This window comes from Cariama cristata, unplaced genomic scaffold, assembly GCF_000690535.1.
Source record: "Cariama cristata isolate BGI_N322 unplaced genomic scaffold, ASM69053v1 scaffold5654, whole genome shotgun sequence".
In the NCBI taxonomy this organism is placed as follows: Eukaryota; Metazoa; Chordata; class Aves; order Cariamiformes; family Cariamidae; genus Cariama; species Cariama cristata.
Window position 1 is genome coordinate 63251 of NW_009612248.1, and position 24092 is coordinate 87342.

Below are 24092 nucleotides of genomic sequence, written 5' to 3' on the forward strand. Positions count from 1 at the left end.
AAGCGGGGAGTCACTTGTGGGAGAAAAAACAGGGTTTCTATCAAACCATGACCTACATGCACAGACAAGCAGAGCAGAAACAAACATGTGATGAGGTGAGTTTGTTTACCTCTGTCTGGTAGGCATCATATAGGAATCCTATCCCACTTGAATAAAACTGGCATCTTTTGTTATACAAAGGTCTGGGTTCCTGTAAAGAGAAAAACAGCCAAACAAGTACTTAGTCTGGAGAAATTGTCCCATGTCCCCATGCCAGATGCTTACAGCTCTGTGGAGCTGAAGCCAACGCAGACACTGGGGTAAGCGGCTCACACCCCCCCGTGTTGGCTTTCCTTCCAGAATGGCTCTCCTCAGGGCTACATTTTCCTTCCTTGCTCTGCCACTAAGCTGTGTGAGTATCATTTATTTTGCTCTGTACCAGTCACCTCTTTTAAGAAGACATCACCCTTGGGATTTAACCACTTCCTTGCTTGATGTCAAACAGTACTGCTCTGTGAGAATGGTCCAGCCACTCTTGTTCCTGGTACAGTTTCTTACCTAGCACAAAGAATTATTTTGCTATTTGTCTTCAAGATATGGGACTTTCTTTTTAAAGGATTCCAACAATGTCCATAGTGAAAACAAAGTAAAATAGCTAGTGCTTTAAGCATTCCACTTCCTACACACACTTTAATCCCCAAAAGCAAAACAAAGAATAATGAAGAAATGAAGGCATAAAGGGGAGGTCATTTGCACTGTTTGTTTTTGCCTTATTTTCCATTTATGGTTATTGCAAAAGATGCATTCACTGCTCGTATTTCGTATTTTGCTTGCAACAGCTCCCACAAGCTGATATAAAGGAAGAACACAATGAAATACCATTGTCCAGATGGAAGATGTGTGTTTCCAAATTTGGCGAATTGTCATTTTGAAGGCTAGAGGGTACATAGCTCACTCCGTTTCAGGACTAGACCATATTTGCCTAGGGAGGATTTGATGACTGAAGAGTCCTTTGTGGCCAGATGTCTATCCCAAAGCAAAGTGTGGGAATGACTTACATTGGCAAAAAAATCTTTTTCAGCTTTCTGTCACTCATCCAGTCCTGATCTGTGCCTTCAAAAGCACTCAAGTGCTCCCCAATACGTCAGTCAGACCACTTCCAAGGGAGAAGATGGAAACCTACTATCTGCCATCCCCTCTTTTCGTGCTAACTTACAGGCAAAGGACTACTTAAGTTGTTAGCAGAAATCTGTGCTGATTAACTTTCACTGCATTTTAAAGCTTTAATGACCCATCCAGGAATAACCCAGAAATTGCAGAAGGATCTGCACCACTTAAGATCACTTCTGAATATTCTATGCTTGTCGGATAATGAAGTGTGAACTGTATAAATCTGCTGACCCAAAATACATAATCAGTTAAAATACAGAGCTAGGCAGGAATGAAAAATGAATAAAGCTCATCCACCAGCGTGTTTGCCTTTCTGATTACTCTGGCAAACCCAAGGAAGTTTGGACACCAACTCCCAAGGGTCAGGGAAAGGTTAGCTTCATGCACCCAAACCCAGTTATTTATATTACACAAGCGTAAGAAAAAATGCTTCAATAATTCTTTTTTCTCTAGAGGAAAAGCAAATACCACACAAACAGCATGCCATGTCTTGAACTAGGACAACATCCTTCTATAGGCCTGGGAAAGTATTTGCCTTTAGCCATGACTTCCAGGGACAGATCTGGTTGGGAGGACTAACAGGACTGTAGTTTCTCTGGTAGCACAGCAAGCATAGTATCAGCCAAAGGCTGCGCTGCCCTTCTTTCATAGAGTATCATACGCCAACCGTGATGAGTGATGCCACCACATCACTCGACGAGGCTGCGTCTGGCCCTGAATGCTGTGATCCTCCCCTCAGACACCTCTATATCTTGTCAAAGGCAGCGAGAGAGCTGTCTAATCTGCCTCCATCAAGTAGAGGAAGACTCTCACCTTAGCCCTGATCTCTTGGCTCACACAGCCTTCCTACCTTTATACCTCCTTCCTCTTAAAAAAGAAATTAGTCCTTTTATTGGTTTGGTCTTTGAGGGAGAAGATAAACATGCTTTCCATCCAAGTGTGCCTGTGACTGGAAGCAGCGCTGTTCCCTGGCGAGAGAGGTGATCGATTAATCCATACCAGCGACTATGGCTTCACGCTGCCGCGCAGCACAAAGGTCAGAGCTGTGACGTGGAAGCGACCACTGTGAATACAGTTCATACATTTGCATGCACAATCATGGCAAACAAGTACTTTCCTTCATGCACCTAATTCTGAAAAGCAAGCCTGCTGCGCTAGTAAAGCCAGCTTTCTGATTCAGTCTGTTCTTCTAAATGGATTCATATGTGCAATCAGTCTGGCAACCCCACATCAAAATAAATGAGCGATGATCGAGTGTATAAAAATAACAAAGATTAGGTAACGTTGACTTTATCCAGACACCCACAGAACTCAACACCAAAAGTAGGCAACTTTTAAGGAGACGTACGCTGGGGATGCCGAAAGGCTGCATCGGTAAAAGCTTTCATTTGAATTAGATTTTCAGGCCACAGAGGTGCTCTGGTCTGTCCGTCTGTCTGTCTACTAAGGCTTTTATATGAATAAGGCACCACACAGACATTAAAAAGTGTTTAAAAATTATCCAACAGTATGTCACACTACATTAGCACCCACTGGATTTTACAGGTCTCTTTAATAACAAAGGCAGCTGAGACATACTTCAAAGCTATAAAAATATTCCTGACAGACTGCTCATAAAATACCTTGTATTTTCATAGTGCTCACTGCAGACTGTGCATGAATACAGGATATCTACCAGTCCCTGACTCTACTTCGTTCTACTGCTTACACCTAGACTGGTAGAGACTGAGCTACTTTTACATGCTATATATGTAAGTATATATATATATATTTCATCCAGTAACAGTTCCTTAAAAGTATATAGCAACAATATTCTGTTTAACTAATTGGATATCCTTTGATACCAGGAACTTCCTCAGCTTCCACTGTTATTGGAACAGAGCTATGCAATACCTCCCGCTAATGTGTAATATATTAATACGTAATAAATAATGCATTCCCTTTCTCTCCTTCTTTGAGTAACTCTCTCTAACTGGAAATGGGCAGGTGGGAAAGATCTGTTGGTCAGAGCTCTGCTGGTATAGGCAGAGGACAGAGACCAGTAGGCGGGCAAAAAGAGGAAGAATTCTGTATAAAAATGTAATTGCATGCTTGGGTTTATTTACTGATGTAAAGGCAAAATGGATGGGTTTTATTCAGTCCTGAGCACTGGAAAAGATGTTTTCTTAGCTAATTATGTATGAGTGTGTTTGTGTATAATGGGCAGATACAGTCAGATTGCCATCAGTCTAAGTTTAGAAAATTTTCAGAGGTGTCAAAAAAAAAAATCTGGACGCTCAGCAATTCCCTTTAATTTCAGGGAAATCAGAACGGCTTAGCCTTGAACCCTACAGAGCAAACTGTAGCTCTCCCTGTTCTTGCACAGTTTTTGTTTCCACATTTTTTTTTGCATGTGTGTAAGAACCTGGGAGCGATGAACAGACAGCTCAGAGGGCAGGCTTGATGCCAAAGAAGCGGAGATTTGGTCTAAATATAGAGGGGTTCGGTTTGGTTGGTTGCTTTCTCTTAAGACCATACAATAAAAACCCCCACATTCTCTTTGATGGTGGGAGCATTGCAATACATTGGTATTTGGTTAAGGAAAGTATTCTTTGAACAATATCTTTGGTGGATTTAATATCATGTCTGTGGGCAAGAAGTTGTATGGCTCTTAACTGAGGTATGGAAAGTAGATTTTTCTATTCCAGTTTTAGTTTCCTTGGAGAACACATATATTTCGGATAACATAGGGAAAATTCCTTCTCCCTTACGTATAAGTCCACTTTTTGAAAACTGAGGTATAGGATGAACTGTATTGACTGAAATTCATGCCATAGTTCACAGATACAAAACATGGCTAATAATTTATTGAAATAATTATATAGTGAGGGCTATTTTTTTCCAATTATAGTATTTATTTAGTCTTAGCTTCCATGGCTGCATCGATAGACATGTAGATTAACCAGTGCCAGGGAACATTCCCAGGCCTGAAACTCCATCATCTAGCCCATTAAATTGTTAGAACTGTGCCTGTGATGGCTTTGGCCTGGGCAAACTATCACTCTTCCAAAACCATTTCTGGATATGGCTGGGAAATTAGCGTGGGCCAAGAACCATTCCCAGTAAGTAATTTGGACATTGCCATGCTGCCTGTGACGCTAGGAGACTTTAAGAGTAAGGACGTGGGCTTCACCATGCCAGTTGGCCTGGGGACCACAGAATGGTCCTGGGCACGTGTAAAAGACGAATATAGATAAAACTGAGGAGTCCAAAACCAGATTAATGTTTTTAGTGGCTCATTAGCTTGAAGTTTCTAATTTTCTGTTTTCTTCCTACAGTATTTTTGTAGGTCCTTTTCATCTACAGCATAGCTAGCAATGAATAGGAGAGGGACCTGCCAAGATTTTTCAAGTTTAATCCTAAAATCAAACCAAAACACAACCCTTCAGTGCCAGCTCAGCCTTGTGCCAACAGCTGGGTGTTCTGGAGATTATCACTCCCTTCGAGATCAGGCGCTCTGCTGACTTTCTGAAAGCAGGCATGCAAATACCAACAAATAGCTGTTATTAGCAACTAGCTTTTATGCTTTTCTGAAGGGCTAGATGGAGCACAGGTATCTGTGCCTGCCTCACACTGACTGTCCGAGAGCACATGGGAGCGTACAGACCCGAGAGCTTTCAGACCAAAGACAGAAGCATCTCAGGAAAGAAGGTGCCAACACATTAGGAGTCTGGGAAAGGCGGCAGACCGGCTGTCTGTCTGGGGACCTGAGCTAGAGTTGATTGGATCCCACCCTGGACAAATAACGAGAGCAAATGCTGCAGATCTTCTGTCATTCCTGTCTCTCTCCGACCAAGAGCTGTTTCTCAGTCTTTTTCAACAACATTCTCAATGAGATGGGTGTCTCCTGAGGAAGACCGCTGCTAGGAGATCCCAAGGATTCACAGGAGTGATTAAGACAAACACCTTTGTGTTTTCACTCGTAAGCAAAAAAAAAATTGTGTGTTTTCAAAATGTTATGAACAGCTTCCATATTGGCTGTGACAAGATGGGTATTGAGGAACTTGTGAGTCTACGGTACAGGTCGGTATCCTCAATCCTGCGGTGAGGGGGTATCGGCTCTAAGAAACAAAACATCTTACACTTCTGTTCGCTCCCCAGCCTTGCAACTCCCACATCAAGCACATGATCATACCTTCCAGAATCAGAAACAAGGGTGGGTTTTTTTGACAATTGTTTTGGGCTTTTACTCATTGGCAGCTAAACATGCAATTCAGTTTTCAGCTGGCAATTTTTGGAGCAGAAGAGGCTTTCAGAAAGCAATTTATCTTGTATAATTTCACTATTTTAAGAAAAGAGCAGAAATAATAACGCCCCTTGAACTCTCCGATTCCAGATTTCCAAATATTGAACCCACATCAACTGATGGAAAAGAAAATAAACTAATTACAATAACCACTCCAAACTGGCTAGTTTCTTACAGACTCATCTTCTCTTGTGCTTGATAAAGAATCTTTAACCTCCTGGTAGACCAACAGAACGCCTTACCCATAATTCATGAGATGTTAAATTTTTGTACACATAGTTTACAGATACTTATTAAGATACTACTCCTCATATGCCTCATGGAAATTTATTTCTGTAAGTAATGGCAGTATTTTCATAACCTTTGCATTTCAGAGAGCAGCTAGGGAGCGAGGGGTCACTGCTCAGCTGCAGGAGCCTCGGAGCAGGACGGAGCACGTGCTCCCGGAGAAAAAGGTGCCTCCTTGGACAGGCCAGTGCCTGGGGCTGCCCACCATCACCACCGGGCTCAGTGGGCTTCTCTTCTCTCCCTTCAACCTCAGGGGCTGCTCTTATGGGAGTGCCAGGCATCAGCTCCTGGCCTTTGCTGCACTGGGTTGAGCAGATGTGCTCCTCCAGTCGGTGCCAGGGACGCTAAAGGGGCTGGTACTTGAACCAGCCACTGCATCTCCACCTCTCTCATTCACTAACAAACTCAAAACACCTAATAAATTGGCTGTAAGCGTTTGGCTGACAGCAATCTGGAATGCTGTGGTTGCTACAAACCTCCAGGTTTCAAAAAACGACGACCCTGAAAGCAAGTCCAGATGCTAGAAAATAAAGTCCTGAGTGCTACGGAGAGATGCCTGAAAGGCAGGAACTGTAAAAAAAAATCTGAATCTTACTTGAAATTAAGGAAGTTGGGAAAATACAGTTATGGGAAGAAAATGAACTGTACTGGTGGACTTCGCAGTAGAAACTTTATGGTTGGACTTGATGATCTTAAAGGTCTTTTCCAACCTAAATGATTCTATGATTCTGTGATAATTCCTTTCTGCTTCAGATTTTGACCACGCATCAAGAGAGTTTTTTCTAGAGTTATTAACCGCTTTTATCTCATTGCCACCAAGCTTATCATCAGCTTTTGAATTCAAATGTCAGTTTAGTTTTACTTCATCAAGTGAACCTCCAAGTCTTTCCATTTCTGCATGTCATTAATTTTCCTCCCCTTTGATACTAAATGTTTGTTTCCTACTTTTTCTTCTGTGTTTTGTCCTCTTGAGAGCATCACCTTGACTAACAACATAGAAAGTCCAGGGCTGTCAGGGAGTGCACAGTGAATGCTGCTTGGGATTTGGAAAGGTGAGTGCTAAAATAATAATAATAAAAAGAGTAAGCCATTTCTGGACTCCCACAGCCCTACGTCTGTGCAGCAGCCTAGCCCTGAGGTTATGTTACTGCCAAGGGCTGTGATGGACCAGACCACTAGGAACAGAACGTCTTCAATTTTTTTGCCTTTTTTCTAGATTCAGCTGACAATTACCAAACTACATTAAGAAACTATAAGCCCTAGAATTAGGTTTTCACATGTTCCTTTGACCTAAGCTGCAGACAGGGCTAGTGTGTGTGGATTCAGCTTCTACATGTATTGCCCCTGCCTTAAAAGTCAAGGGTTCCCAAATGTACAGGTGAACAAACGCTTCAAAGTGACGTAGAGCGAGACAGAGAGACGGGACGCTTCTGTCCGTGCCATACTCCTAGTGTAACTACAACACATTAGTGATCCCCTGGTGCAAACAATACATTCCTAGTTTTATTTAAATACTCAGGAGGCGGTCGCGGTCGTATTTATTTACATGCTTTGGGTGAGGCCATGCCATGAGAGCAATGCTGAGTTTCACTCTAGACTACAGTCAGCACTTACCCTTTCTCGTGCTTCTCTATCTGCCCTGCGTGAACTGAAGAGCTAATCTTCTTCCAGAAATGCTGGGCTCCAGCCTAGGGACCCTGCCTGTCTCCTCTGCTATGCTGAAATGACCCAACTCCAGTGCTGAAAGCAGGAAAAGCCGCTGGTGTGACTTAAACACTTCTTTACTCTCACAAATCAGACTTACCTCACACTGTGCTCTCCAGGGGCTCTTTTGAGGATTTCTATTTGATTTGAAAAACTAGATCCTACAGAATCCTCTTCTTTTAGTGCTTGGGAGCAGTAGATATTAATCTCAGGTCTTTCAAATCAGTAAGTACCCCGAGTACCTGTATAGTGTCATGGCTGAAAAACACACATACGTGGATCTGTCTCACTCTGTATTTCCTCACTGATTTTTCTTCTATTGAAAAGACTTTGTAGTGGTCGCCTCAGTCTCACTCTCCTTTATTGGGGCAGATCTGTGAGCTGGTAGCACTGCTACAGTCAAATGAAAAGCCTCCAGATGCTGGAGCTGCCCCATTGCCAGATGATGTGCACAGACAGGTCTATTCCTGCTATGGACAGACAGGTCTGTTCTTAGATTGAGGTTAAATCCTCTTAAAACAGTTTCTTTTTTCTTTCATTAACTTTTGGTCACCCTCTCCCTGGCCTGGAGGCAGGAGGAGAGGCCCATCAGCCTGCACCAGCATACGCAGTGCAGTGGGACAAGGAGAAGAAAGGGGAGCTGCCTCCCCTGCACATCCCCACGGAGGTTCCTGCAGCTGATGCAGGCGAAGGTGGTGGCACGAAGAACAGAGATGCGTGCAGAGCTGCTGAGTGACCCCGTGCCTCTCTGCCCAGGGGCTGCCCTGCTGCAAACCAGTACGTCACCAGTTGCTCTGGCCGTACTGGGGAGTTGGGGCCACACAAGGCTCCAGCGAGGAAGCCTACTCCTGCCTCAGTGCCCCAGACCTCTGACAAATCCAAGCCTGGCACTGGAACATGACTGCTCTTCTTTAGTCAAGTTTTGCTAGCTCATGTCTCTCCGGATGAGGCTGTAGACCTTCCCATAATACCTGCAACAGCTACTTTGCGTAGTTAAAAACTTAGATTTACCATTGGCTTTTATACAAGTTTCTAATGATGCAATTAGCTGATATTATTCAAGGCTGTAATTTTAGTTATTGCTTGATGCACTTAGATATTTAATTGCTTATTATAGTTGATTACTTACATTGATTACATTACCTTGATTATAGGGTTTGTTATATGAACTGATTGCTCTGTCTTGATTATAATGATGTTGTGCCATGTGAGTAATTAACTCTTCCACAGGAATGCAAGAACTGTTTATTCTCTTTCTGATAATGTAACTCAAATACACGAAATAACAACCCATCTCCTTCCTTTTGCCTTAATGCTATCAGAATATGCAAGAAATATCTTAAATCTCTAAGTATACTTCTGCAAGAAATGTCATTTTGCAAGGCACTAACCTTTACACGTCTGAAATACTGAATATCCTGCTGACTGAAAGGTAGGGGGTTTACATTTATAATGCTGTTTTGGACTTATTTTACATTAAAGAGAAGGAAAAGAGGCTGCATTAAATGTACCTAGTTGAGAAGTATATATACTGAATAGCTACACATACAAATAAAATGTTGGAGGCTTAACTGATGTTGCAGTGTTGATTTTAATTTTCAGGGCAGGCACACCACTGACGGGCACCACTAAATATCCCCATTATAATCTAAGTAATGTATTAACAACTTCATGTGTGAAATTTTTATGTCAGGTATCGAGCAGAAAACGCACAGAAAGTAGGTGTTTACGCCCAGCAATTTGCCATCAAAGCCCTCCATCATCCCTGCAAAGGGAAGACCCACACTCACACCCAGCACAGCACACCAGAGGCCAGGCTGACAGCGCTCGTCCAAATGGAAGGGACTGCAGGACTAGGACCCAAAATATAAGAGAGTAAAAAGTCCACGAGAGAAGCCCCAGGAGGAATGGAAAGACATGAGTTACAAAATTAAGATGGTCTAAACAATTGGTGAAATGATTCATGTACACCCTGATCGCTCAGGTACAATAAGCTCTTCCCCATCTCCACTGGCTTGTCATTTTGAAGCTCACATGCATTTCAGAGATGTTCCAATACATGGTGTTCAGTGCTCCAGAGGCAAAAAAGCCCCTGGGAATACTGCTGGCTGGGAGCGTGGGGAGAACTGCACTGAGGCACACACACAAGGAAATTCTAGGTGGGTTCGGTAAAGAAAAAAAATTTAACTATGATATCTTAAAAACTTACTTTTTCAAACTTGGAATTTCTCATCAAAGACTAAATAAATACTTTACAAGTGTGAACATTCCTAATCTATCAATGCTGGTACAACACATATTATAATAAGCTCTTAATAGTGCCATAAATAATCATCAATCAAAACCTGATTGAATATCTCGGCACATACTTTTCATGGACATTATCCGCAACTGAATAATCATCCACCCACAGAGAGAGAAATTCCTGCTACATGATATTATTATTCATATTAATCATGGTTTCTTCTTAAAGACGAAACAAATAAAACCTGCCGCTTTTTGAAACCTTTCGCTAGGGCAAAATGCAGCATACTTAAATACCCGAAACTTTTACTCTGGTAGAATTTAAGGACTTTTACTTGCTTTGTTGATTCAGATCCATGTGAATAAACAGCACCTTTTCCTTTTTTTACTGCACTAGTACCCGCACGGGGCAACTCAAAGCACTGTTTTTCCTTTGACAAATGATGGTAAAAAATGCCAAGTATTTTTGCTGGAGTTTGAAGTCTGCAGGTGGTTGCTCCCTCTCCACTCTATGTATCTGTGTAGCAGCTTTGAATTTTTTTTTCATAGAACAGAAACATCTGTTGATAATCTAGAAACATTTCTGAGAATAGGAAACAGTGAAGGAAATTATCTTCTGCTGGCAGCACATCAGAGGGAAGTAGATCATGCTTTTCAGAGCAGACTGCAAGCCCTTTGCCTCAGTCACTCACCTTTCTTAGGATTAAACTGAAATTAACTTGCTTTTTATGCTTTGCATAAATTCCATCATGGCTAGTGCTTTGTAAAGTAAGGGTAAAGAGAGAAGTAGACAGTCAATCTCTCCTGATCCAAGCTGCTATTCTGCATTGCTAAATAAATTTCCCCAGAACTGAGTTTTATAGGAGCCACGCAGATGCAGAAGACTATAATCTACGGAAACAGATGCAGATCATAGAAGACTATGTACAAATGCAGAACACTATAATCTATGGAAACTAGAATACCAGTGTCATTTTAAACATGCGTCAAATCCTGCTCACCTTCTCACCTCTCATGTTATTCTCACACTAATAATATGGTATTATCGCATACATGTAGAATTTCCCTCTGTATCTCTGGAGTTGATTTACAATGTACTCAGTGGAGTTCACACCTATCTAACTACACTGGAAGCAAAGCTAAAAGAAAATGATTTAACTTTCAGAGCCAAAGAAACTGGAAGTGCCAGATTTGCTATTACCCCCATGCACCAAAAATTCTGCCCTGCTGCGCACTGACCCTGTGCTCTCTGCGAGACAGGAGCAGGTAATTAAAAGGCAGTGGCATTTCACCATTAGCTTTCATAGACTCAAATGTGTGGGTCTTCCCTTAATGTTTTCTCAGAGTGCAAACTCCTAATTTAAAATGAAAGAGTAGTCTTCCTCCCTATTGCATGCAATTGCAGTAAGACATCCCTTACTGCATCTTCAAGGAATTTTTCCCTCAAAGCGGCATTACTGCAGCTTGAATGACCAAAATAATGACATTAATGAGGGATCTCAATGCGGGCTGTTAGATCTCAACGAGGAAGCCAATGGACCACTGTTTGCATCACAGGGCTAGGGGAAGATGGACCAAACCTTGGTTTTGCCAGCAGTGCAGGCTTTTGTCCTACACAGTGGTGCAGATGAAGAGCAGGGATGGCCTGAGACAGCCTCATCTCTGCCCGGTTCTGGGGCTGCAGAACAGCATGAGGAGACCATGTGGTAGATGTAGAGAGATGCTGCTGGGAAACGAACCGGGAATCTCTCTTTTTCCTTCCCATCCAATTGCTCTTTGGCATCCAAACACAATGTCTGTGCTGCCTAATGGTTTAGACATTTCTGTTTGGTTGGTCTAATACCAGCCCTTTTCCCTCAGGAAAACAAGTCACACCAGGGAAGAAAAAAAGGGATTTTAAAGAATTTGCGATTTGGCTAAACCTGAAAGGAATTTCAGTGAAAGAAAAGAAAGAGGAGCTGTGTAACCCGGGGGCTTTCTCCCTGCTAATGTGAGAGCCTCTGCAAACTGGAGGGGGGTCTTAAGAGGTTCTCCAAAACCAGGGTTGCCATTATTTTTATTACTGGAAAACGTCTGACAACCAAACTAAAGCACCTGCCGGCTCCTCTATAATGTCAATATGTTCAGGCTGTATGCATAATACTTATCCGTTTGGAAACAGAGGAATATCAGACTGCAGATTCATGGGGACAAATACCCTGAAGCCCTCCTGTCTCTGCATTCGAGCCCAGAAAATATTAGCGAGATGACAGTTTTGCTGACATACATATTCATATTTGCATCCAGTATATTCATCATTGAGTTGTCTTCTATGTTATCCAATATCTGAGGAACAGTGGTTTTAGCAGAGGTATTTCAGTTATGTTCGTGTTAAACATTGTATTTCCTTTGCAGATTTGAAGACCAGCAAACCTGGATCACAAATCTTGATAAATGGTTTTAACTGGTTTTAATCTGTGAACTCCTAAACATTTTCAAGCAGGGAACAGGTCCTGGCACCACACAGAGAGATCTGCTGACAAGAGGCAACTATCATGTTATATTACAACACAATATAAATATTATGTTATATTTAACATTAACTATGTTAAGTATAATTATGTTAAGAATATTTATATGGTATTCTATGACCATAAAAATAGTTCACAGGACCCTTCTTTGAAGACTTTGCTCTAGAACAACCTTCTGAATAACAGAGGCTAAATAGTTTCACCCCAAGACACCTGCATCAAGTTCATAACTTCTGGATAAGCTTCATACGATCATGTGAAAAGAAGCTTGGGATTTAAACATTTCAGCGATGGAGAACCATCCAAACCCTTGACAAAGCTGTTCCTGTAATTCATTACTGTCAAAACTGCATCTGCTTCATGGTTTGAATCTGTTTAGCATTGACCTCAACCCACTGCACGCACTTGTGCTTTTGTGTGAGAGACTAAGCCCACTGTTATCAGAAAACCTTTGGTTATGTAGATACCTTAAAGAGGCCAAGATCAATTCACCTCTCAACCTTTTCTTTGACAAACAAAATAAATCAAACTTCTGAGTACTGCTCCTAAAAGATGCCACTCCAAATTTCAGATTTTTCTTCTCTGAACTACTTCCAAGTTGATAATGTCCTTTGCAAAGCACAAAGAAACACCAGAGCTGGAGTCAGTAACCTACCAATGGTCCCACAGGCTACACCTATACCGCCAAATAAAAGCCAGATACCAATCTCCGGTCCTGAGGCCACAAGGTCCCATCCACACCCCTCACATCCACACAGCTTAGCGTTATCCCTCTGGTTCAGATTTATTTTCAGGAGTGGTCTGAAACTGAGCTGAAGTGGCAGCTAACCATTAGACAGGGGTCTGATGCTTGAGTTTATTTAGTAACAGCAGAGTACACATGGCATGGCCACTAATACCTTACAAAATACCTGTCACTATAGGTAACTCAGCTTTGTCTTGCTAGTAGACGCTACTGTTCAGTAATTCATGGGTTATATTAGCTCAATTAGCCACAGTATTTCCCTGAAAGATTACCATACACTCAGATTTTTCACCTCATTAATGTTTCATCCCTCCTTAGACTTGCTGCTTTCCAAAACACAGCGGATCCATCCTAGACCTAGGATATCTTTTTCCTCTACTCTGCTCCTTATGCATCAGCTAAAAATACTAGCATGGCAAAAAGGCACCAAAAAACCCCTTCCTTGGCCCAGGAAGGTTCTTCTGGCAAAACCACAATAACTTACAACAGCACCAATGTAACTGCGGTTCCTGCCGGGGAGATCTTCACCTGACAGGTGGGGATTTTGACTGAGCGTGTGCCAGAGCAGACAGCAACGCAGAGCTTCCAGGCTTCTACATCTGTCGATACCGGTAACTCATTCCAGGGCTCTCAGTGAGGATGGAGACCTGTCCGACACGAGGAGCTCTTCTACCATCTGGATTGTCATGTTCAAAGAATAGTGTTCGTCCTTCGATTTAAAGTATACTCAACTGCATTTGGAGGGATGAACATAACTGTCATGCAAATGTGGTGAGCTTGCAGTACAAAAGAGAAATCTTGGCAGACCGGCTTAAGCTGGTTGCAAGAGTCCTCGTTTGCTCCAACCCTTAAATTAAGTTCATAAAAAAGAATTAATCCCCCCCTGTAATTAACTGATACTGTAGGAATGCAGTCTGTGCTTCCCATCTCTGTGTCAGATGCAAGGTCTAATACTAGTATTAATACTGTGGGATAGTTGACCATTAGCTTCAAAATGCACTGCTTGCAAACTTAAGCATTTTGTATTTAAGAAGTTCATCAATAAAACATTTTTTGCCTCAGTGGACCATCAATATAAAAATCACTACTGAAGTAGTGCTAGTTTTCAGTTATAAATGTTTAGTGCTCACTCAGCCAAAAAAACCCAACAACAAACCCCTTTATGGTATATGCTATGCCATGCTATTATATTAATGAGTCATACAGGATGGAAATGGAATTAAAAGTAATTAGCTGTAATGTTGTCTCATGTAGCAGCATGGAGAAAGTAAAATGCATTTAGTGTTCTTTTCCAGAGAAGCTAGTTAACCTAATTGCAATGAGAAATTACTTATTCTTTGAGTTGTGTTTTCTACCACCAGTCGTCAAGGCAACAACTTCACTGGACATGGAATACAGCTATTTGGTTTTTTCTTCAAAGGAAAGGCCAACAGGCTTGCTCAGAACATTATCAAATGGCTTTTTAGAAGATCTGGCCTGAAGTGTGCAAGGCTCTGCGGTGCGACGGTAAGCTGGGTTACCTGCCATGGGCTTACGATGTCACCCTGTAGTAAAATGCAGCGGTCGTCAGCAAAGCTGCTGGGCACCCCTCCTGCAATTCTTGACTGGGGGTCTGTAATCTGCACAAGAAGCTTCAAAGATGGGAAGAGGATCGGCATTCTCGGCCACCACATGTGCAACCACCACACGGTGCCATCAGTTCTTGAGCACACACATGCACCACCTGCCTCTTCTGTCCAAGGCCTGGGGCGGCAGCAGGGAACCGGCAGCGTGCTGCTGGGTGGGCGTCCCTCCTGGGGTCCTGCGCTTACAGCACAACTCATCAGATCCTCACAGCATTTCCGACTGTACTTCTCTGACTAACTACCGTCCCGAGCAGAGGCCTCATAACGTTTGATTGTTTCTGTCTCCATTGGATTCTCTGCTTCTAATTTGGCTTTAATCTGAGCCAAGCGAACTGCAGCCCCAAGACCTGGTCCTGCCTTCCCTCCAGCCCCCAGCTACCCCTGCCCACCGCCCGCCCTGGGCTGGCACCGACAGTCGTCTGTCTGTCTGCCTGCCTGAGAGAAGCTGGATGGGGCAGTCCCGCTGGGAGCCCGCTTGGCCGGGGCTGGGAAAGCACCCGGGGGCAGTTTTCCCTTCCGTCTGCCCTTGGCACGCTCCCACGCCTCAGTACGAGAGGTGAGGCAGAATCATGAAACCAAGGGAAGGAGGGTGTCAATTTTTGACAGCCACCCTTATTTAAAATCCCACAATTATTTTTTTTTTACTGCAGACAGCTGACCTTTACTCTGTCAGCCGTAAACCACTGAAAGCCCTGATGTTTGCTGGGGCTGATCAACCTCAGAGTGCCAATGCAGCTTCCCTGTTCTCCTCAGGAGCTTCTCTCCTTGGGAGGGAAGCCAGAACACCAAGTGGCCATGGTGATGCTGCAGCTTCTCAGCCTAAAGGCATAAAATACTACATAACTAAGAGTATTTTACGCATGGTTTCTGTGAGAGAAAAGCAGCACTCAACTCCCTGATCTGGTTTTTGTAGCACAGAAAGGTACAATGCAAACCAGCCCTCATCTAAATCCTTTGGACAAGCTGAAGGAACCAGACCCCACACCCACTCGTGTAATTTTTTGCTGGGGTTGGCTGGGACTGCAGATTTATAAAGTAGTTATTTGCTCACCGGGTGGGGGCTGCCATCTTGACACTCCTTCGTACAGCAGCTTCTGAGCTCTGCCAACCAGAGCTCAACTTGCATCAGCATCCCCCAGAGGAAGGACTCCAGTTCCCCACTGCCGTGTCTCTATGCCTCCCAGAAGGTGAGTTTACATAATGCCCGTCTTACTAAACAGTACTTCGAGTTAACATACATAAAGAGAAGACAAATACCTCAAGCTTTGTTTCTAAACTCACAAATCTATAGGCAATTACCCGGCTGATACACTTCAGCACTCCACAAGCCGCACTTAAACCATGTGGGTGAAGATCCCATGCTAGGGGTAAGTGTTTTAGTGTCCTCCGGTTCAGCTACAGGTTCATTTCAGGGCTTGGTGCCTGATGATATGTTCTATTTTAATTAATTCCTTAAGCCACTGCTATCAAGAGGAAGAAACTGGATCAACTGAAAATGAAATTAAATCAGGGTGACACAGAAGTGGCTTTGCAGAAGAGGAGAGGAATCCAAGGGACAACTTAACCCTGCCTGGCTTGATGTGCATTTTAGATCTCACGATGGACAAACAACTCTGCCTCTCCACAGCACCCTCCTTTTCCTTATATACATATCCCTCTAACATCTACATGAGTTTTGATAACTTCAGTCATCAGTGTAAAGCTGGCACATAGACATAAAGTCAGAAAGAGTGCAAAATGGGAGCCCAGGATTGGAGCCTGACCCTCTTTCTGTTCTAGTTCTCGCACATCCGAAGTGTTGAGAACAGTTTGTGAGAATCTGCGATTGTAAATCAGAATCTAACGCGTTGTCTCTGCTTTTAGGCAGGATGGGATTCAAATCTTTGCTTGAAGTGAGCGATGTCATGCCTAAGGCACCAAGAAGTCTCTCCTCTCTCTATATGCAGTCACATTAAAACGCTTCAGTTAGACAACATCACTTATCATGTGTATATACAATATATGATTTCCAAGCCACTGCAACACATTTTTATCCCAGAGGTGCGACAGTTGGGATCTCGTCTCCTTCAGAATAATTACTGTTTACAGAATTATCCTACATCACGAAAAACCTACAGACAGTCTCTTATTCCTCCACCCTTTCACTACTATGACCCAAGGCAGCCTGTAGCAAAAATAAGATCTCTGTAAACAAAGCAACCATTGGAGTTTGTGCTTTCTAGTGAAGACGAGCAAACCCCTCCGATCTTGGGCAGGATAATCTTACGGATAAATGGGTATTTTCTTTTCTCAGGACCAGTTTTCCCAACATTTCACATTCCACCACTTTCTCAGTTTCTTGTTTGTGGACACTTAAGAAAAACTCTTGAAGGATTAGGGTCTATCTCTATGAAAGCAGAGGTCTGAACTTGCAAAACAGCAGAGCAAGATGCTCTTCTCCTCAGGCTCTTCTGACACGATTTCCCTTAGCACAGTCCATTTCAGGTTTCAGTTCCTAACACAGTACCTTCTCACAGTGTTGTCTCAAATTGCTAGTAATGAAGTAAGCCATGTTGTTGGCTACCTGTAAAAGCTAACCAGAAGCACATCTGATTATTCTGCCAATTTGTCACTTCACCATTCACAATCAGAAGTTGTAAGCAGCTTACAACCTTTTGAAGGGTCACCAACCATTACACTATCCAAGCACTCGTTCAAAGATGTGTCCATTCAACCCACCCAGAAAAGCAACGTGGAGACTGCTTTTAGGAGGTCCCTGAAATACTGACCATTTCAGAGGACCATCTTGGAAGCACTTCTAAGATACTTTAGTTACACAGCCCTTGGCCGAGCATTTCACTGCACCTTACAGCTCTCCACGGCAGAGGAACCCAGTCCCAAGCACAGGGGGACAGGACAGCACGTAGGTACAGCTGTCCCGATCTGTAGATTTATGCTTTCCCTTCATTGCGCCACATAAAATCAGACTCTTTTAAACATCACTTCCTTTTAAAGCCAGTTCATGCCTGACCATAAACTGCATTCGAACAGAACTTTAGCTAAGAAGACTTAGCAGTAATTAATGATTAGGTACATAAGGGTCATTATCAAAGTCTTAGGCTTCATAGACACAGAAAATTCAGCCCAGTTCATGCTTAAAAGAAACCCAAAAATGGTAATGAAATGGCAATTAATAGAACAGCCAAACCTTTTTATTCTTTTCTGTTGATGATAGAAATTTAGAAGAGAAATCCAGTGCATCTTTAAAAATAGCTGAACCTGAATCTAAAGTATTTGACTGTATTCTTAGTTTTTGTATAGCATCAATGTAAAATGCTGCATCTGAGCTGGAATAACTCCAGGCAACAGTTCAAGTTGACTCGGTAGCAGCTTGGCAAAGAAAAAAAACCAGATATGTTTGTGGACAAGATGAACATATGTTAGCAGGGTGCTTTTGCAAAAGTGATGGCCAGCTGCGTACTGGGCTGCATTAGCAAACCATCACCAGTAGGCTGGAGGAAGGGAATATTCCTCTTTGCTGAACACTCATGAGGCCACATCTCAGTATGATGTCCAATTTTAATCCCTCTCCAATTCTATCTTCTCGTGGTCTCACTGGTATTATCCCAAGCTCTTCAGCTCTGCTTTTTCTTTTTGGTGGATCCCCTTTAATAAATCTGTCTGGATGTGGTCTGTGAATTCCACTCAACAAGATCAAAAAGCAGTTCTTATAGTCAAGCAGAAAGGACTGCCCCTTCCTGAGCCCCTGGTTTCTCCTAGAGCTTTCAGGCGTGTCCAAGTCTCTTTTTAATCCCATACTTCAGGAAAACAGAACTGGCCATGTGACAGTACCGACGTTCCATGACTCCCAGCTGAGCATGTGAAAAGATGATACAAAGCACTTGCCTCCACAGCTTAAAATATCTGCCCACGCTTTTGCTACCTGTCGTCTTCCCATCCTTCTCAGGAAGCTCTTGCAGGCAATTTCCTCACTTCATAACTGCATTTCTGCTGCTGGTTATTTTAGGTTCTGCCTGAGGGATAACTGCAAAGCCAAGGATCATGTGGCAATGGCCAAGGCTTGCAGCCACGGAGAGGAGGGGAGGAGGTGCTGCAGAGGGTGGGTCGGTGAGGTGGGACAGGGGGTCTCCCCGTGTGGGGAGCGGAGGCTGTCGAAAGACCTCCATCAGCTCAGTTGTGCAACAGCTACTCTCATCTGCTAAATAAAAAAAGTCTCAAGTAAACATGAATGCAGACAATGGATTTCTGTGTTCACCACCATATTCTTCTGAAATAACATCACTGCACATTAATTCCAGCTTCGATTTGTTTCATTTGATTCTGGCTGCTCTTTTTTTTTTTTCTTTTAAGGTGAAAAGTGCAGCTGAAGGGACCAATGGCAAAATTAACTTTGCACAGTAAATTACATCTGCATTACTTTTTAAACAAGCTACCGCAATTTTAAATCAAGCTACTTTTCCTTCAGTGTTCTTAACTTCTTAAGTGCTATGCTCCAGAGCTTTCTATTAAGCAAAGTGTTTTAAAATGAGTCTTAAATAATTTAAATATCTCTTGTCTGAAATACATCCCTTTCCTGGAAGAATTTTTGTCAATTTTATGCTTTCTTGGGAAGAAAACAAAACAGAGAAAGTATTTTATTATTCTATCCACAGTTTTACAAGAGCAGGAGAAAATGTGCAACAGTAATAGTCTCCATTCCACAGCAGGCACACACTAAGAAAAATCTATAAGAACGTGATTTGTCTTCTTCACATCCCTGCCAACACGAATGAAGTTAAAAATAAAATGAAAACCAGCAGACATTTCTTATTCCAAATTGATGTGAAGGATGTTGTGTTTGTTGTCGGTCTGAAGCCCGCTTGGCTTCAGCTAGTACTTCGCCCTCCAGGAGAAAAGGGACCTGGAGCCTCGGTATCGGCACCCCGATATTGGAGACAGAAAAACGAACGCTGCCCAACTCCTCCTCACAAAACCTTCACGGCTTTAGTGTAGACCTGGACACCTGCTCTGACGTGCCAGGCGTCTGTCCCTTCCCTGAATGGAGCACAGCTCAGCCCAGTTCTCCAGCGGTTATCCCCCAAGGGCAGCGGCCAAAGCAGCAGCAGCACGACACGACAGGTCTGACAGGGGCACGGACCGAACGTGGTGTCACTGCTCTCCCTGAAGGAAACCAGCTGGGACGCAGAGGGGACATAACACAGTGGCAATGACACTGTAGTCCTCATGACACACCTTCTTTTGATAAGGCCCCACCGTTCCTGTAAATCAAACTGGGAGCGTGCCTTCACTACCCCCCCTATGGATCTCCCCAGGTGTGCTAGTCACAGAAATTCAGTGATGTGCACCTTTTTTTCACCTGATCCTATTAAGCTCCTTAAGATTAAGCAAGTGTGACCATGGTGACATGCAAATTAGTTTTCCAACAAATGGTACTACTAACTATCTCTTTGTTCTGTAATATGTGAGGGCGACCAGAAGAGACAGATGTGATAAAACTCAGCCCAAACGTAAACAGCTGGAAATTAATTTCCACAAAGCATGACATGCTGTGACTGAAGCAGGTTCATGTCATCGGGTCATACATCTCCAGCACGCCGAGGGATGGCTGGATGGTGACCAGCCCTTTCCAGTTTTCAACGGCACAGATGATGCAGCCATACCCAGTCACTGACTTAACCAGACACAGAACGGCACCCCAGGCCGTGAGATGCTCTCTTCTTGGGTGAGTGCAAGGACTGCGTGCCTTGGTGCTCTCCTACGAGAACTCGCTGGCCCACTTTCTCCCCAGGGAGCACTGCAATGAACTGAATCACTTTTAGTCCATAATGACACATCAAAGGCATGCCATGACAGCACGCAATGCCAGGCAGCTACTTATGCTACAATAAAGAGGCGGCGAATATAAACTCTAGGTATTACATACAAGATGCTGTTTCTTTGATATAAGGGTATAATAATATTCTAATATGACATCATTGTTTGATTTAGATAGGAAGCAGTGTCATTTCTAGAATAGCTAAGTAACATATGTGAAAGGAACTTAAAGCCAAAAGAGCACAAACTGACAAAGGAAACACCTAGAAAGACGACGGGGTGATGCCTGACTCTGTGTTTGAGCGTACACACTGTCCTCTGACACAGTAACTCACCTCGGAGGGGGTGACACCGTGTTTGACGTCAGCAGTGCCGGGCCGTGGCTGCACGGTTGCATCGCGGTTACAAGGTGTAAGACTGTACAAGCACCATCTAAACACTTCCTAATGATCACACCAACAATGCAGGACAAAAATAAGTCTGGTTCCTGGAAAATTAGGAGACTGGTCCAATATTTGAATAAGTGGCAATGGTTTTCTGGGGCACAACCACTGAATTTTCAGGAGCAGAAAACCTAAATAGAAATCTGCTCCTCTCCTCTTTTTAGCAGCTCCCATGGAAAGGCACCCTGGGCTTACACTAACCAGAGACAAAGTTATACCAGGTGTCATCCAGAGCAGCAGCAGGGCAAATCCAAGTAAAAGCAGGGCACTTCAGCATCACGCAGGGTCTGAACAGCACAAAACATGATTACAATCCAGAGTGTTTCTTCATGCTCACACTGCACAACGCCGTTGTTCATACCAACAGATGTCTCCTTGCTTGTGCAAGGCACGTGAGGTTCTGAAGCCCACATTTGCTTTAAAGTCCTCTTCAATAACGGTTAAAAAGAAATCAGTCTACAGCTTTATGCTCCAAGTGATCTAAAGCCTAAGTATTCTGATGCATTTGCTAATAGAAAATTAAGTAGAGCTCTACTGATGCCAGTGGTGTTCTGCTGCCCCTCAATGAACAGAAGCAGGAAGATGAACAGGCCCATGGTATTTCATAGCAGTGAGGGGGGCCCATACCATCACCCTTGCTGTATTATGTACACACTGCATCTGAGTTCTAGTGCCTATTAAAACACATAACTACTTATTTCCTGATGCTTTTGGAAAGCAAAGCTCAACTAAAAGGTTGGGTTTAGATTGATTTTTAGGTATTCTGTCACAAAAGACAGAACAGCAAACACCACACATCTAACACGTAAACTGGCAAATTCAAATGACCCCACAATCCAGTCTGTCTTGTTCTTCTATTGATCCTCTTTGTCTAATATTTTAATTTGAACTCCATCAGCCAAAATAAAAAAAAAAAACACTTTGTCCAAAGTTTTTCTAGTGCTTACACAAGAAGGTCATGAGAAAGACTCCTGGGCACTCAGACAGTAACGAACTACTGGTAACACTGCTGCAACTGCAGTACTGTGAACGCCTACCAACGTCCTTTGGAAGCAGAGGTGGCCATAGGGCTGGGGGAAGGAGGAGGACGGGGTGTTGCAAACACACTGGAAATATCAGTCACTCTGGTTAAATGACCTGCCCTTTGACGGCAGGCAGATGGTGAATTTGGGGTTGTTCATCACGCGGTAAGCTCCCCCTTCACACTACCTCTAACCAAAGCCAGCCACTTCCTCTGCTGCCTTTGCTCCAACAAAACGTTCCCTTTGTGCTGTTGCAATCCACTTCTCTCTAAAGATCCCATGGGCACTTCTGGTGCTCAGCACTGTCTGGTGCATGCCAAATCCTTACCGTGCCCACGAAGCCTTTGTGCAAAAGGAAACAAATGCCAGTGGTGGCTGAAGTGTCCTTCCTTTCCTAAGCAGGTATGCATTTTAGTACGTCTGTCATCACATCATTTTACATCACCTCTGTATTTGGAACTCCTCGAGAGATGAATAAGCAGTTGGCACCCTCTCTGGGTATTGGCATGATGGGCTTTCCTGTCCATTTTTTTCCAAAAGACATTTCTCCAACAAGGAGAACTATCAAAAAAACTAACATACTGCTAGACATAAACCAAAAGAAAATGCTTTCCTGCTAGAATTGACAAAAGTAATCAAAAATGAAAGATGACAGAAAATCACTGTACTTACTATGTGTCGTGCTGCAAACACTCCGTCCACTATTGCACAACAGAACGCTGCTACCACGCCAAAGCTGATAAACACGATGGAGGCCACTAACTGAAAAGAGAAAAAGAGATTGAGTAATGTTTTCAATACAATTCCTTAAGTAAAACAATTACACTAATTTTTCTAGTATTCTTAAACAACTGTTCCCCCTGCTGTAATTCACTTTAGACCAGTGTGGCAGGATGCCAGTTACACACCAGAAAAAAAGGCAGACATTCTTGATGCTGAGTTGACATACCATCAAGTCTACTAAAAAAGCTTAAATCTTTCTAGAGAAAATTAGGTCAGCTGCAAGAGTTATTAAATTCAATGGTGATTTCTTCTAAATCAACTTATTTAATAAAACAGCAGTGGTGTCCATAGGGAGCATGGCAAAAAGCCATGTTCCTGTTGGCTCACAACAATCTCTAGAGCTTTACTACAGTGGTAGTAGTTCACACATACAGATGAAGACATTGTAGTAGGTTAATAACTAGCCCGTGAACTCTCAGAAAGCTTTTATCTTCCCAAAGAGCTTATGATAACTTGTGTCACAACAAAATCAGAGACTCATAGGACTGGTACCTCTGGAAGGGCTGGGGTGTGCTGCCTCGGCCCCTGCCCTTGCCGGGGCTCCCAGCCTGCCCCTCAGTCTCACAGTCCCTCTCCTTCCCCTCCCAGATTAGAGGGGTTTGAGACTTTGAGGACTCTGCACCTTGAGTTTGGAGGAGTGGGCACCTGCAGGACATAAAGTGAACCTAATGTGCACTCTCTGGCTATGTTTTTCATATAATTTAATGCATGTCTCATGTCTCTGGCATTTCTCATGCAACCACAAGAGGAATCCTTTGAAACATCCTATATAATAGGTTAATTTACAACAGAATTAAGTTACAGTTAATAACTGCAACAGATTAAAAAAATTTCCTTGAAAACTGACAGAACACATCCTTAATTGACAGAGCACATGGACCAGGGTTTCAGTTAAGAATTTGGAACCTCTTTGTTATTTACTAGTCATTCATTGCTCCTTCACAACACCTACTTCAGAAATGCCCCGGTCTAGGCTACCAAAGCTACATCTATACAGTTCATATACCCCTTTTGCCTACATAAATTCCGTATCTGCATTACCTAAATACTATTTTCACATGCGCAAAATTTGTAAGGCATCACAAACCCACCTGAGAAATGGACTCTTTAGTTTATGTTAGGCTAAGAACATTACAATGTCAATAGTGTCAACAGGGGAAACAGCATTGGTGAATTCCTCAAAACACTTTATATCGGGCAAGTAAGAAATTACAGCCATAGAAGCCCATAGCATTGGGCACACAGGTCAAAGCAATACCAAGGGTCTGGAAATCAGAGCTCTCAATGAATCAACAAAAACTACAGCTTCCAGGCAGAAAAATCACAGTTTTCAAACGCTTTCTGATGCATTCTTTTAATCTCTCGTTAGCTCACAGTAATAGCCCCGGCACTGCTGCCGGGATTGCTGTGTAATGGGAACGCTCAGGCTGGTGGTACCGGCTGATGATGGGAACCTCCTGCATCCCACCTGCAGCCAGCG

At 43.1% G+C, this 24092-nt stretch overlaps 1 protein-coding gene across 1 annotated transcript in view; it reads right to left on the reverse strand.

Annotated features, from left to right (window-relative positions):
* TMEM255B (transmembrane protein 255B) overlaps positions 1 to 24092 on the reverse strand; it is a gene marked incomplete at its 5' end in the record, with an annotated part of 61339 nt that overhangs the window by 17059 nt on the left and 20188 nt on the right. The window contains 2 exons of the mRNA XM_009698526.1: positions 110 to 190; positions 22502 to 22591. Of these exons, the coding sequence (XP_009696828.1) occupies positions 110 to 190; positions 22502 to 22591 (171 nt within the window). The remainder of the gene's footprint in view (positions 1 to 109; positions 191 to 22501; positions 22592 to 24092) is intronic.